The sequence below is a fragment of the Sorex araneus genome, chromosome 1, assembly GCF_027595985.1.
Source record: "Sorex araneus isolate mSorAra2 chromosome 1, mSorAra2.pri, whole genome shotgun sequence".
NCBI lineage: Eukaryota > Metazoa > Chordata > Mammalia > Eulipotyphla > Soricidae > Sorex > Sorex araneus.
Genome location: NC_073302.1, coordinates 288810307 through 288827393, shown reverse-complemented (window position 1 = coordinate 288827393; position 17087 = coordinate 288810307). Strand labels below are relative to the sequence as shown.

The window sequence follows — 17087 nt, the reverse complement described above, 5'->3', positions numbered from 1 at the left end:
CTCCCTCTACTTCTGTCACCTCTGCGGACATAATTCAGTTTGGGTGTGTTTATTTGTTTTGTGGGGAATCCCAAGCAGTGCTCAAGGGTAATATTCTTAGCAGTACTTGACCAACTGGGAGAGATAGCTCAATGCATTTGTGCTGGGGGTTATCACAATTGAGTCCTGTGGTGTTAGAGACTACCTGGGCCATCCAGGTGATACTCAGGTGCCACTAGGCTACACCGACTGGCATTTACGGACCTTTAGCATTAATACCCAGTGATATTCAGAAACTTTCAGGGTTATACCAAGCAATGCTGGAACAATGGGTGATGTGGTGGTTCCAAGGTTTAAACTTGGATCCCTAAGTATGTGTTTCTGACCACTGAGCTATCTCCTCAGCCCCAAAGTATTAAGATTTTTTTTTTTGGTTTTTGGGTCACACCTGGCGATGAACAGGGATTACTCCTGGCTCATGCACTCAGGAATTACTACTGGAGGTGCTCGGGGGACCATATGGGATGCTGGAAATCGAACCCGGGTCAGCCGCGTGCAAGGCAAACACCCAACCCACTGTGCTATTGCTCCAGCCCCAAAAGTATTAAGATTTTTTAACCACCTTTCATTGTACACAAATTTTCAGGTCCCAGACATGACACATAGCGTTGAGCTCCATATTATAAAAACATTTTATTGTGGTAAAATACTCAGAACAAAAAATATTAGCATTCTAATCATTTTTAGCTATATGGTTCCATGACCTTAAATACATTCAAGTAGTTTCATAAGCAGCACCACTATTAATCTCCAGAGCTTTCCCATGATCCCAATGGATCTTCTTCAATATTCAAATCCCTTAAGCAACAATTTCACATTTCACACTCTCCCTACCCCTGAGTATTCTCTAATCTACTTTCTTCCTCTATGAGTTTGATTATTTTAGATCTTCCTATAAGTAAAATCATAAACTCATTTTGTATCTGGCTTCAAGATCCATCCATGCTGTAGACTGGGGAAAAAAACTCCATTCCTTTCTTGAGACTGAATAATATTCCCTTGAATGTATATGCCACAATTTGTCCATTCATCTGTTAAATATCCGATCTAAATTAGAGTCTGGTTGGAAATGTTCCCAGATCCTGGCAAGAAGAAACTGAGACTCAAGAAGGGCCAAAAACAGAATAGAATAAGGAAATTGTTTGAGATAATGCATATGCTTTGAAAAGACTGCAACCAAGGATTTAAAACGGCAGCACACACCTGTACATCCTTTTTGCTGCTCTTAATAACAACCGAAGGTTTTTGTTGGTACACACATCCATATTGATTAGGTGGATGTAGATTCAGACACTGAGTAAAGGTGACCAAAAATACTTGTGGGAAATATTTGGATAACCCGTTTACAAACTAAAGAACAACGGTATACTTAAAAATGACAATAGACTATAGGAACTTCAATGATAATCTTAAGTATTCATCAATTCTGGAATCCTTTACAGTTTATATTCTGTCTATAAAGTATTATATAATGGTATAGAGTGACACAGAAAAATCTCCCAGCTGGAGGTATTTGGATAAAGAGTTATTACAACCCTAGAAAATTTGCAAGTGTTCTCAAATTAGTTGAGATTAATTAATTTATGTACGAAGCTGTATTATGAACTATGTACACTGGATGTCAAATTCACTGAAAAGAATCATGTACTTTTAAAAAAAATAAAGCTTTTTTTACATGAAAAACATCTATTTAATCCATACGGATGAATGGATGAATGGATGAAAATCAGAATCTTTTTATATTACATATACACACATAACACACTATGGGATATTATTCAACCATAAAAGAGAAGAAAAAACTGCCATTTGCAACATGGGTGGATCTTGTGGTTTTTAGGTTAAATGAAGTAAGCCAGACAGAGAAAGATGATTACTATAGTATCTCATCACATATTAATCTAAAAAAAAAAGTTAAATTTCAAGGAAAAAAAGAACATAATGGTGGTTACACATGGGCTTGAAACTAGGTAATATAAAATGTTGGCATTTTATTGGCACAAAGACCCAATTATGAGATTAAAAATAAAGTTTTAGGGGTCCCATCCACTTCGTGATGATTATAGATAACAATACTGTAGTATACACTTGAAAACTGCAGGGAGTAGACCTTACGCATTTTCTCCAAAAAAATGAGAGGTAAAGGTAATTAAATGATTTGATGGATGTGTTAACTAATTTGATTGGCGATAATCATTTTGAAGTATATACACGCATTAAATCATCGCATTGTACATCTTAAGCTTACAACAATGTTACATGTCAATTACATCTCAATAAATCTGAGTTAAAAATAGGCTCTATTATGCTGTCATGTTATTTGATTTGGCAATTCAAAGCTGTTCAGCACAGAATAGGGAAAAAAAGGGAGGGAAGAAAGTGAGGACAGAAGGGGAAAAGTCTACATTCTGACACATGTTTTCCCAACCCCGAATCTCATTATACAGACTTCCTCCAAAAGAGCTAAAGTTCTAGAGATATTCTGGCATGCAATATGGAGAAGACACATTTTTTCTGGAAATTTAAAATATTACTATAGAAAAAGAAAATGCCTGATTGGCTTTCTATCAGGGAGTAGTGGAATAGAAAAAATTCATTTTGAAATCTGTCTAAATCTATACTGTCCTCACAAAAATGTGAATACTTAGCTCTCGTCCTGTTTATTTTATGCAACACCTATTTTTTGTGTGTTTAACTGACACTACACAAAAATCAATTACCAGTCCCATATAGATTCTTCTGAAAAATTAATTTTGAAGCCTGTCACCTATTTACACTATTTGTCCCACAAAGTTATAAATCCTGTCCCAACAGAAGTCCGTTCCACAGCAAGGACTTCCACAGCAAAGGGTTAGGGTTAGGGTTAGGGTTAGGGGTTAGGGTTAGGGTTAGGGTTAGGGTTAGGGTTAGGGTTAGGGTTAGAGTTAGGGTTAGTTCTATGCAGCCCAGCCTTCACGAGACATCTAAACAAATTTCACTCCTCAGTTTTAAAACATCTTGGAAAAAACCTTTTACGTTTGCTTTAAAGGCTAATGATGCATGCTTACAATACATAGACACACAAAACAAATACATACACACACAAAACAAATACAAATACAGGAAGATACAGGGGAAGTTTCTTTGGTAAATATTTCAATTAGTCCTGTGTTTGTAAACCTTTTTAAAAGTATATGGCTTAAAAATTATATTTTTTAAAAAAAACAGGGTAAAGAAATCAACTTCAATAAGCCACACCATCCCTGATTCCGTAGGATTACCCTTAGCCACAGTAATAAACGGTAACTGCCTATACAGTTTTTAAAATAAACCTTGGTCATGTATTTGAATGTTTCAAGCTATCAGTATCAAAATTTTTATCCTGTTAGCTAACCTAATTTTCTTCAATTGCAAAATAATATCATTCTCCTACAGGAAGAGAAATAAGAAACAAAGAATTGGAATCAGAAGACATGGAAGTCTGTGTTTGGCGTGTGACATTGTGGCCATTCTGGGTCTCTGTTTCCTAAATGCTCAGTCACTAGAGGAGACAGAAGCTAATTGGATAGAAAACTAGCAAATAAAAGTCATAAACATATGGAAGTATTTATACAATTATAGGTACATTGTCTATATCATTCTGAGGCGTGTATTACATGTTAGATGTTTGAGAATGATATAATGATATAAATATAATGATATAATGCTCTATATGTTCAATAATCTAGATGCCATATGTAAGTTAGCATTTTCAAGAGCTTTCTTTCACTTTGACTTTCACATTAGTCCCATCCTAATGCTTTTCTAAATTCAAAATTCTATTAAGTTTCCTTGCTGTCATAGAGAGTTAATACTTTTGCCATATGAGCGGAAGCAATTTTTCTCTATTTCCTACTAGGCTCAGAAACTTCCGCAATTCCAGATTATTGCAATTGCAGAGATGGGTCGGCGTTGGGGAATTTCTATTTCTGAGAGAAAAAAATGAAAAGTTTTGCATCTTAAAAGTTAAGGTCTCGCATGGCCAAGAGATTGACTTAGAAGGAGTATATGCTCTTTGCCAGTCCTACTAAGAGACTTTAAGAGTGTGCACGGGCTATCTTTACCACCCAGAAAAGTCACAAAGCAGCCCATGGGTGCGGAAGTACTCCAAGGGAGATCTGGATCCTACAGACCTCACCAGAACAAAGACGGTTTGCAACAAACTCTTCAGACCAACAGCATCTAGAAAGAGAACCAGAGTGGATCCTCACCTCTTCACAGCTGCAAAATTTCTTTAAATAATCTGGAATCCCTGAGAAAATGGATCTGCTATGTTGACTGAGGAAATGGAATGGACAGTTATTACCCTGCTCAAACATTGACAGTAGGAAGAGAATCCAGTCACAGGTCTTGGAAACACTAAAGTCGTGTCTTAAACCATTTTCCTGACACTCTTTGATTCAACACTCTGAATTTTGTATAACAAATGTAGCACTGTCGCACTGTAGCACTGTGGTCCTGTTGTTCCTCAATTTTGCTCAAGTGGGCACCAGTAACGTCTCCATTGTGAGACTTATTATTTTTGGCATATCCAATACGCCATGGGTAGCTTGCCAGGCTCTGCCATACGGGATACTCTTGGTAGCTTGACGGGCTCTCCGAGAGGGACAGAAGAATCAAACCCAGGTCAGCTGCATGCAAGGCAAACACCCTATCCGCTGTGCGATTGCTCCAGTTCCTGTATAACAAATAGGGTCTCCAAATAAGACATGATGAGCAACGGGCCATAGAATACAAAAATCATTTCATTATTTGTGTATGTTGGTCCCATATCTACCTTGATTTCAACCATCTAAGATGATTTTGTAACAGCACAAAACTTTGTTATCACAATGGCTGGTCTAAGTGGGTTTTGAACTAAAATCTTATTGCCGTTGGAAGAGACTAAAATTAACATTTGGTACATGCTGTGACAGCCTGGCACTGACAAGTGAGTAACATTTAAAGTTAATAGGTATTAGCTATAACAACAATTTTATTTTCAAACACAGTTACAGCTACCTTAGGGAGAAAATGCAATATATCCAGATTTCCCTTGAGGGAAACTGACAACAATTCATTATCTATTTGTGGAATATATCATATTTAGAAAATTTCTGTTCCAGGCCACCCATAGACTTCAATCCTAGTAGAATACACTTCAATAATTAGCACCAGAGGCTTCTATTTCAATTCTATTTCTTTTAGTAAAAGTTTAAAACTAGCTTGTATAAACCTCTGCCCATCTCTGAATTACCTACAAGGAGGTGAAAAACACAACTGACATCCTCCCCCTTTGATTAATACCAAAATAGCTGTCATGCATAACAACTCAGCTTGCTTTGTATTGTGTTAGGATTAAGCATTTCTTATTCATCGCAATGACATCTCCAATTCCACGTAAAGCTTTGAAGAAATCAATTGCATCAGTTAGAAGTAAATTAGCAGATCTTCTTGATTGCTCCAACATAGTGGTCATAATTACAGAAGAAATAAAAGTTCCCTTTTCATGCAAAAGATCTCCACTCTGCAATTCTTAAAAAGATTTCTATTATGAAGCTGATTTTGATATGATGAATTTATTTTAGCATAAAGTCCTTAGAACAAAGGGATTGTTCTTCCAGTCCTCTTCCCCTCTGGGTTTTTCTAATATCAGGAAGTTGCAGTTCAAGAAACAGCACCACTGAGTTCGTATCATTTATTCCTAATAGTGAAAGTTTAAAAAAATAGTGAAAGTTTAAAAAAAATACTTCCTATGCTACTTTTTTTTTTGGGTTGACCCTGCAAGGGAGGATGATGCAATTTCCCTCACGGGAATAGTTAAAATTCTGTGCAAAGGGATTAGACTTGCTTTTTAAAATATCTTTATTATCTTCCTGCATTCACTTTAATTTGAACAAATTACAATTCTCAAGGGGCTCTTTTCACTTTGTTTACGCGAAAGGCCATGTTTTAACATAAAGGCTTTTCAGAAGGAGCAGATGACATTTTCCAAACCTAAGTAAACCTCTCCCCTAAGAAAACAAACCAAAAAAAAAGTTGCTGAGGGACAATTGGTAACAACGAAGCTCATTTATTTCCCATCTAGTTCTCAGATAAGTCAAATATAAACATGATAGTATTAACCAGATTGACAAGCACCCTGGAGAAAATGAAAGCGTGTGATTTTAAAAGGAATGATCCATTTGTATACAAAGATTTTCATACCTAAAATAAAAGCTGGAGCTACTGAATAAATCTGAACCCCACAGTCCAATCCCAGGATATTCACAAATTTAACTGAATGTCTAATTACTGGAACCACAGCCATTAGCAGCCTTATCAATTATTTCAAACTCTGACAGCTTTGTTGTTTCAAAAGGAGCAATTCCATCCCCAAAGGGTCAGGCATCAGACTGGTATCATCAAGGTGGCCTACCAAAAAAATGCATCAGCCAAAAGTATTCACCAAGTATAATAGAGATTTCTTACTACAGCTGATCGTTACACTGAGAAAACTTTTATAAATCAAGGACATTTAAACCAGGGCACTGCTCTTACTCTAACAGTTGATTATGAATACCATTAATACTGAAGAAATCATTCACCAACTCAAATGGGAAATTCAGCGCTAATGTTTTTCATACATAATTTCACTGTGCAATATTGTGGTTATAGCCGACTATTAGCACCTGAAATGTACCTAGTCCCAATGGGAGAGGACTACAAGCATATGATACACACTGAATTTTGAAGATTTGGCGTCCAAAGGAAATACAAAATATTTCATTAATATTTTTTGTCTGGGGTCTGGAGAGAGAGTACAGGAGTTAAGGGTTTGTTTTTTTTTTTGCCTTGTCCCCTAAGCACCATCAAGTACAACTCCTGAGCACAGACTCAAGTTAGGAGTGATTTCGAATGCTCCCAAACTTTTATACCTCCCCAAAATAAATTAATAACTTTCTGTTTTGGTTTGGGAGCCATATCTACAGGTGCTGGGGGGGGGTGTACTTTCAGCTCAAAGGTTGCTCATGGGAGTACTCAGAGGACTGTGTGGGGCCAGGAACCAACCTGGGCTTTAGAATGCAACATGTATATTCCAGTCCTTTGAGCTAACTCCCAGCCCCGCATTAATAATTTCTGTATCGATCACATGCAAAAGTGACAATACCTTGGGTTCAATACGTGTGATTTCAATTTGTGGCTTGCATTCTTCTCTCCTGGACAGGGCTAGTGTAGGTTACAAGTGAAAAATTCACACAAAGGTGCATGCGCGATGAAAGAACTGCAAAGATTCAGCCGGGTAGAATTTGGAGGGCCTTGTGCTCCCTGCAGGGAGCTACAATGCTAAATATGTCAAATTATGGGGGCTAGGGTTCAGGAAGTACATTTGTAGGTCGGATAATGTCTTTCAAATCAAGTTTTGGGGCCAGAGGGGCATATATACCTTTCCTAACTTCTTACCTTACTTGTGGTTGTGATCTTTGCTAACCTTTTTTTTTTTTTAATCAAATCACTGTGAGATACACAGTTACGAAGTTGTTCAGGACTGGGTTTCAGCCATATTGCATCACCCATCCCTTCCTTCACCAACAAACTTTTCTCATTACTAGTGTCCCCAGTTTCCCTCCTATCCCCCATCTCTGCAGCCTACCTCTATAACAGGCTCTCTCTCTTCCTCTTTCTCTCTCTCTCCCTCCCTCTCTCTCCCTTTCTCTCCTTTTGGGCATTATGGTTTGCAAAGGTTCTGGACAGTTATGTTTGTCGCCTTGTCTACTTTCAGTACTCGGTGGCAACCATTATGCCAAAGACTTTCCAGTATTTCCTTAATACCCATTATCCATTGGCTTTGAGAATTATCTCCTTCCAATAAATGCTTGAAGAACATCACAAAACAAAACAGGTGGAGATCACTCTAGGGTCCTTCCCAGCAATCCAGAGACTGGCTTCTCAGCTTCCACCGGGAATTCCCATTTGCCATCACAGACTTCCAGTCTCTGGATATGCTCTTCCCTCCCACTGCACTCTCCTAGCTGACCCTAATCGACACTTTGACGGAGACAATGACTACCTTGCACCTAGCAAGTCCTTTCGTGCTTTATTTCCTTGTTACACTGGTGAAGACAGAAGGATACTTGGCTAATGAGGCCCCTTGAGAACGTACCTTTCACCCCTCTCTCTCTCTCTTCTCAACTTTCCCTCACTAGACAAGTGGTCTTCAAGCTCAAATTCTCATACAACCAATAAAAAGATTTTTAAAAAACATGTCTAGATTTTGGCTATTGTGAACAGTGCTGCAGTGTGCCAAAAGTCAATAATGGAACAAACATGATGACCTCTCAGTGTCTGTGATGCAAGTCATAATGCCCAAAAGTAGAGAGTATGAGGAATATTGCCTGTCATAGCTACAGGGGGAGGGTGGGAAATGGGGGGTATACCCGGGACATTGGTGGTGGGGAATGTGCACTGGTGGAGGGATGGTGTTTGATCATTGTGTGATTGTAACCCAAACATGAAAGCTTGTAACTATCTCACAGTGATTCAATAAAATTTTTTAAATGTCTAATATTTTTAAGTTCACGTACAAAAATTCCATGTAACTTCATGGAGGATATAATTGGCAAAGTACATAATTGCCTTCATCTTGCACATTTTGTGCAACATTTAAAAATAAAACTATCACTTTATTATTTTAAACATGTCTGATGAGTTGGTTAAAAAGCACACGAATAAACTCTTCTTTAACACTAGAAAACGTTGTATTATTCCTTTTTCTCTTGGAATTCATCATTCTTTTCCTCTTTTCCAACAAAATTTCAATCCAGTGTAGTCTATTTTATGCTTGAAAAGTTTTTTTATTTATCACCTTATCATACATATTTGCAAAAAAATATGATGGCAAATTTAATTTTTTAATCTCCTAGGACAATAAATTTCTAAGTGATAACATTTTTCTTCTCAGTAGAGTCATTAAATTACCATTATATACAATTGATAAACACAATGCAATATATTTTATATTTTGACTGGTATGTATTAATTGCATAAAATATAACTTAGATGGAAATATTAATTAAAATGGTACTTTTCAATTATTTTAAGGATATATGGATAGTATAAATTATTACTATAATGACACAATGTTCTGCAACAAATTTATTCCTATTTTTAATTTTATATACACGCCTAGAACATTTTTACATAAATAGATAGACAGGAATGGAAAGAGTTTTATTATTACAATGTCACTCAATGCTTTAAACTTCTAAGCTATATGACAAAAATCAAACAGGGTTCTAGCATCAAAAGTTCCTTTTAATGATCTATTAGCTGACAGTTCTATTAGGCATTCCTTTTATTTCACTGGGGGGAGGGGCAATGGGGGAACAGTAGCTTATTTGCAAAAGGATTTATTACCCTTTCATTTGAGTCATTCACTTTCTCCCTATAAACCTATAAATGCTCTTGCTTTGCTTTGTGTAGGGTCCTTGGAGGAACCACAGTAAATGAGAACAAACTGCGGGCCTGCCCCTTTCTTGTCTAAGGGAAAAGTGCTGCAGAAGAAGGAAGATGTGGGCAAAAGAAGCTTCTAGAGGCTACTCGGCACTCAATTATCCTGACCTTAGGGAGAAAACGCATGGGAGTTGAAGACCAAACAAGTGCATTCCCTTGATAGGATCTTTCACCCTCATATACCTTTATGTGCCCCCCTAGAAGTACGTGGACCTCAGTTTGAACACAGCTACTGCAGAAAGACCAGGGATTTCAGAGACAAAGTCTAAGACCAGGTAACCCCCAAACATTGGCTCAACCCACTGTCCTGTTGGGTCTGGAGAGACAGCACAGCGGGAAGGGCACTTGACTTGCATGCAGCCCTCCAAGTTTCCATCCCCCAACATCCCATAAAGTCCCCCAAGCCTGCCAGGAGCGATTTTTGAGCACAGAGCCAGAAGTAACCCCTGAGCACTGCCATGGGTGGCCCACTTCCCACCACCCCAAAAAATAAAACCAAAACAGAACAAAAATTTCTCCTGAAACAGAACTACACTGATCTGTTGGCTAAGGACCTCAGACATTTCCAAAACCTGTTCATTTGTTTTTGCCCAGCAAATTTGTCAAGATCAAGCCACCTAGCTTTCTTTCCAGGAATGCCGTAATAACCACCTTAGGCATTTCCTGCATTGAGCCTGGTTCTTTCCATTCCCTGTTCACATTGCAGAAAGAACCGTGAAAAGTATAAAACGACCATGTCCTCACCCTCCTGAAAATCTTCAGTGGCTTCCTAACCTTTAGGACAAAGCAGAAGCTCCTTGACAAACATGGCAATCAGTTTTCCACCCATCTCCTGGGCATCTCCACCAATTTTCTTGACTTCCTAAGTTCTTTTCTTTTTCACTTTTACTGAGACTCTGCGGTTTACAATTCTGCACTATTAATAATGGTTTCTCATGCACGTAATCCAACACCACATCCATCAGCAACGGTACTCCCTCCTTCTCCCAAAGACCTCAAGGCCCCTTCCTCCCAGCACCCCACCAATCAATTGTTCTCCCACTTGAAATTCTTAGTTCTAACCACTCTGAACTATTTCCCAATGTCCAGGCTCTAGGACCTACTAATAGGTCTTTATATATCTGTCCCCTTTGCCTAATTCCTACTGAAATGAAAGACTGCATTTAACTATTTCCTCTCAGAAAGCCCTCCCGGGTCACTGTTAGATCAGATTCTCCTAGATGGAGTCCTGAAATTTGAAATTCCTTTGTCATAGCTTGCATCATTATGGAGAAAGCTGTTTAATGTTCCCTCTCAACTTGAGACTACCAGCTTTATACTTCAAGGAGCATAAAGCTATGTTACATACTATAATGCTAAACCTGGAATATAATAAATAAGTATAAGTGAATAGTGGTAGCGTATTCGATATGCCAAAAACAGTAACAACAAGTCTCACAAGTGGAGACGTTACTGGTGCCCGCTCGAGCAAATCAATGAACAATGGGACAGTGCTACAGTGGTAAATAAAGATAAGTGTTTTCTCCTAGTTCATAACCAAAATTATATCATTGATGCATCATCATTCCCTGTCCCAGAATTTATTTGAAATGTGTCATCTTCCTTTATCAAATGACAGTAAGCTCCAAATTCTGTTCTGCTGACTCATAGGAGAATCAAATCTTTCAAAGCAGCAGCATATGGAGATGTGAGTACCAAGAGTTTGCTTGTCTAAAGGTCCTGTTAAGGAAAATGCCAGCCACTGCAGCTTCTACCAGATAGAATCATGTCAGCCCAGGTAGGAATTTTATTGATTTTAATGTTTTCCTTCCCTGCACGCTCTCAGGAGGCTTATAGTAGAAGTTATTAATTTCTTATAAATCCCATGTACTATATTTGTGGCGGTCTTGCCTTTTCCAGACTCTTTTTATGATACCATTCGTTATTTTTATCTTCATGCTCACAGTAATTGACTATTAAGTATTTCAAATTTCTTTTGTATAAGAAAAATTAGCAAACACAAATGTATAATTGGTTTTAATAAAACAAATGAATACATTGCAAAAAGTATTGTCTTTGCTAAGAGTAATGTTTAATTGTACTCTCTAACAGTGTTTGCCTTATTAAACCGCCCATTACAATTGCCTTCCTCGATAGCATCTTTCATGGAAAGTAACGCAATATGATAAGCCAACCGCTGTGAAATGATCAATTTCATTTAGGCAGTCAGATGAAGGGATGGCTCTCATGTCCACACTCTCCAAGGAATTCTTAAGTAATCCATAAACATCAGTCAGGAAAATAATTAACCTATCCTCTTAACCATTTTCATGGTATTTTTCTGCTTGTACTTGCACAGGTACCTCTGCTGGTACCGATGAACTGCACACACTTCTTCAACTTTAACGTCTTTGTGGTTTCTGTTTGGTATTCTATCCTGGGTAGTTTTAGGGATTCAATTTTTGAGTCCGGTTGCCTAAAGGATTTTGAAACTATCAGATCTCCTACAAAAGGCAAAGAACACTGCACTTCCAGTTTTCTTTCCTCAGACCTTTCCACTGCCCTATTTCTCATCCCCACAAACATATAATCATTTTGTCATTTTTCAAGTTCTAAACCTTGCTGCTGTATTTTCCATTTCCTCATATTGTGCTTCCAATCTGCACCACTTATCCTGTGTCACCCAGCCATCACGGTAATCACCTTACAATCGGAATCATTTTTATCATTTTTCTCCACTTCAGTACCAAATAGAATCAACACTTGGCAAATATCCGCTTATTCATTCATTTCACAATTCAAAGTATTCTATCTGCTATGCACACGGACCATGTATCTGGAAAAAAGAGATCAAAGAAGACTCAACTTTGACCTCCTGGGGCTTCCAGTCTAGCAGAAAAGACACAATAATCACAAAAATATACATACTTCAAGATCTTAAGTATAAAAAAGTAAGTACTTCTGCATTAGAGTACAGTAAGAAGCATATCTTTTTATCAAGAGACTGAAGGAAATCTCTTGGAATTAATCGCATTTAATGTGCAAATGAATGTCGTCTCTCTAATACAGGAGATAGAGGCCTAATATGAAGACAGAGGGCAGGTAAAGAGCCTTCTGGGGCATCATAGGAGGCAGAATTCATCAGTTCAAATGAGCAAGTATTTTTGTTAAGGAATGGATAAAAGGTAGCAAGACTAGGGACAGAGAGAGGTGGAAGGCTACATCTCTGGTCCAGAAAGAGACCAACTGGATCAGCGTGGCATGTCAATGATGGAAGCAGACAGCAGTAGATAGCTTTGAGATATATAGAAGCAGAAAGGTCGAGACTGGTGACAAATTAGAGATGAGAGGGAAAAGGGACAGATTAAAGGGACTGTCAGAGTTCTTTCCCCAAACAATTGGGTTGGGTGTGGAAGACTGACTGAGATAAGAAGACTAGAAAGGGGCATATTTGGAGAGGGACGAAACCCAATGTCCCATTTTGGACATAATCAATTAGCAAGTGTGTTGATCAAGGGGTAAATGAACATACAACTAAGTGAAGCCTGATAAAGCAGCACAAAAGATGTGGCCTGTGAATTAGGTGTGTGAAGGTCACTCCTGACCTTGACAGGAAGAGTTCTGTTGAGTACCATAGTTAAAAGGCAAGACTAGAAGCATCCCCATGTGAAAACTATTATTTCAAGAGGACCAGAACAGGAACAGAGCAGATCTCTGAGGGATTCACTGGGCTACAGGAGCTAGGTTTGTTTCTAAACACACACCTGGTTGTGAGGAAGAGACCAATGATGTAGACAGAAGGGATAAGTTAGAGAAGGCAACACTGCAAAGGGCATAAAATGGGAAACAGAGTCCAGTGAAAAGTAAAGGAACCGACTAAGATAGGAGAAGTGATATTTCTTTTAGGCATAGAAGGAGAAGTGACATTTCTAAGAAGAGAGGGTAACGCATGTAGGTCTATAGACTGGGTAAAGAGAAATAAATAAACACTTCCCCAATGGCTTTTTTCTTCTCAGAAGAAGCAAGGCCAACAGTTGGAAGGGCACAGGAGGTGTGAAAGATTTTAAGAGAGCAGATGCTAGAAAAGGGACATTTCCAGATATGGGTAAGTGAGAAATAGACAAGGACAATTCTGTGCTGACTGGTATTAAGGTTGTAGTCATGCGTTTAAGGGGGACCCAGGCCTTCTGCTTGCATGCTTCTTTCTCTAGGACATTCAGGTACTTAGATGATAGTAAGGAGATGGTGAATGACAGACTCAGAGTATCAGAGTTTTTCTAGAGACAAGATAACAAAGCAAGAAAGATAAGGGACACTGAGGGAGTCTCTCCAGCTGGGGTATGAGGAAAGACAGCCACAAGCTCCACACTAGGGAAGGAGAAAAAAGGAAGAGGAGATGGTGAGTGTGATGAACAGGGAAGGGAGTAGAAAAGACAACTGAAGGAAAAGGAGAGGAGCCACCAATTGAATAGATGGTGTTATCTTTACTGAGACTAGGATAATGGCAAGGTCCTGCTATAACTGCCAACGAATGAGAAGAGTAATCAAGAAATTAGTAGATGATGGCACAGATCTAAGGGTGAAAGTGGTATATTTCTTCAGTGCTAAGCCAGAAAACATCAGAGGATTTGAACTAAGGCAAAATTATTAGTTTATGTATTGTAAGAACAAAGAAAAGAACACAAGAACCACCATATTAAAATATTTTATTTGTTTTTATATTTCATTGAAAAGTTTTATCAAGTTTTTGAGTAGAAACAGGAATTTATCTACCACAAACTGTGGTACTACCATACTTTGGCAGGAACTGGGGCTTTGGCCCTCCTGCTGATTTGTGCATTTTCTCCCAAAGAAGCCTGCATTCAAGGTGGTCCAGTTATGAAGAATAAGTGACTCCATTTGATGGATTCTGGGAGAATCCCACTTCAAACATCATTGGCTATCTAGATAGCACAAAGCATTATTTTCTGGCATTTCAACCACAGACTTCTTTTTTTAAAAAAATTTTATTTTTTTATTTTTTTTTTAATTTTTTATTGAGTCACCATGTGGAAAGTTACAAAGTTTTCAGGTTTAAATCTCAGTTATACAATGCTCGAATACCCATCCCTTCACCAGTGCTCATATTCCACCACCAAGAATCCCAGTATAGCTCCACCCCGCCCCCCCACACCCCTAACCCCCCACGCCCCTAGCCCCCCCACCCCTAGTCCCCCCCCCGCCTGTGTAACTGATAAATTTCACTTTACTTTCACTTTGATTGCATACAATATTTCAACAAAACTCACTATTATTGTTTGGAGAGTCTCTCTCCTAAAGTCAGACCTGATGAAAAGGAAGCATTAGATAATTTGTTTTCCATTGCTGAGGATGAAGAGGTATGAGGTCGAGTGACCACACTTAGTGGCCTCTCAGTTTTGGGTTTCTGTAATTTAGTATTTTAGTAACTAAGTCCAGAGAGATATCTACCAGAAGTTGCATCGTTGCCAACTTGTACTTCTCAGTTACATTATATTCCACATATGAGTGCAATCTTCCTATGTCTGTCTCTTTCTTTCTGACTCATTTCACTCAACATGATACTTTCCATGTTGATCCATTTATATGCAAATTTCATGACTTCATGTTTTCTGACAGCTACACAGTATTCCATTATGTAGATGTACCAGAGTTTCTTTAACCAGTCATCTGTTTTGGGGCACTCTGGTTTTTTCCAGATTCTGGCTATTGTAAACAGTGCTGCAATGAACATAGAAATACATATGCCATCTCTACTATACCGTTTTGCCTCTCCAGGATATATTCCCAGGAGTGTCAACCACAGACTTCTGAAAACACATCCAGACATTTTTCTAATACACACTTTTCTATTAGGTTCCATAAGCAATGAGACAATATCCGATATTTACACACATTCAGACAAATGTTATCTTCTCATATTGTGCAACTATTGTAGTTTCTTCCTTTTCACTTTCCAAGTAAGTTTTCCCAACAGCGTTAGATATCCTTCTACAACATAATCCTGACAAATTCATTGTCTCATATTGGATAATCAACTAAGACTTAAGCACAATACTATTGTTAGTTGTTTTTAAACTAGGCTGTTTTAAAACTTGTAACCCAACACATAATGTTGTAATGAAGAGCCATAGACATAAATCTCAAGAGAGAAGTCTAATTAGTATTAGCTATAATAAGTCACTTCAAGTAAAATTATTTGGCCATAGAGATGGGAGGTTTATAGGGATTTCAAGACATGCCATACAATTGTCTTATTAGCAGTGTCTAACAGATGCTTTGTAAGTTGTCAAGTATGAGTATTGTCTTTGCTTTCTTTCTTGTTAACAGAAAAAAATACCAAGGGCCCTAAATCAAGGGTCTTATTCATAAGTCAAATTCCATTCCAGTTCCTTTTACATTAAAAAGAGAGAGAGTGTGAGAGAGAGATAGAGAACATAGCTGCACTATGTGTTCAGGGTGGTACTGTTAGAAAAGATGAAGTCATGAAATTTGCTTATAAGTGGATGGACACGGAGAGTATCATGCTAAGTGAAATGAGTCAGAAAGAGACAGACCTAGAAAGACTGCACTTATTTGTGGAATATAAACTAACATAATATGAGACTAACACCCAAGGACAATAGAGACAAAACCAGGAGGATTGCTCCATGGTTTTTAAGCCTGCCTCATATGTTGGGGAAAAGGCAGTTGGGATGGAGAAGGGACCACTAAGCCAATGATGGTTGGAGGGATTGCTTGGGGTGGGAGATGTGTGCTGAAAGTAGACTAAGGACCAAACATGATGGCCTCTCAATATCTGTATTGCAAATTGTGATGCCCAAACATAGAGAGAGAGTAATAAGGAAGGTGCCTGCCACAGAGGCAGGAGGTAAGATGGGGTGGGGGTAGAGGGAGGGATACTGAGGACATTGGTGGTGGAAAATGTGCACTGGTGGAGGGATGGGTGTTCAATCCTTGTATGACTGAAACTCAACATAAAAGCTTTGTAACTGTATCTCACAGTGATTCAATTAAATATATATATACATATATATATATGAAATAGGTAACAGCACTCAAGGCAAACATCCCCGTCAGTGAAAAGACTGTTCCTTAGTATCTTTCTTCTCCTGTGTCCTGAATGCTAATCATCTCCCCTGTTGTCATCTCCACCATGTCAGTTCTTTGCATAAAATCTTCCCAAAGCTCCCTCCTTTAAATTTAACTTCCTTTACAGTTTTTATTTCCTATTTACAGACTTGCTCAGACCTATTCCCTACCTTTCAAGAACCAGGTGATTCATAGCTGGATTCACATTCTCTCCAAACACCTTGCTTTTATCAAATTTAATTTCTGGAGGAAACTTCCAGCTAAACACAAATTGCTATCATTTCACATTTTTTCAATTGTGTTTCATTATACCCTTCATTATTTTTCAAATTTCTTTCTGTTATTCTTCTTCCTCGTGACTGGTTTCTTTTTGATTCTTTGGGCATCTTGTCCACTCCTCATCACTGAATCACCTGAATCACTTTCCATTTCAGATCTATTTTGTGGGAGCTCTTCAAACTACAGTTTCT

At 38.2% G+C, this 17087-nt stretch overlaps 1 protein-coding gene across 2 annotated transcripts in view; it reads right to left on the bottom strand.

Moving 5' to 3' along the window:
- LOC129401413 (heparan-sulfate 6-O-sulfotransferase 3-like) overlaps positions 1–17087 on the bottom strand; it is a 407384-nt gene that overhangs the window by 224923 nt on the left and 165374 nt on the right. Inside the window, exon 2 of one of the 2 annotated variants that reach the window (XM_055124209.1) lies at positions 5964–6050. The exons of the other annotated variant lie outside the window; for it this stretch is intronic. Coding sequence (XP_054980184.1) covers positions 6005–6050 — 46 coding nt within the window. The 3' untranslated portion in view covers positions 5964–6004. Of the gene's footprint in view, positions 1–5963; positions 6051–17087 lie in introns of those variants that run through there. 2 annotated transcript variants of the gene reach the window in all.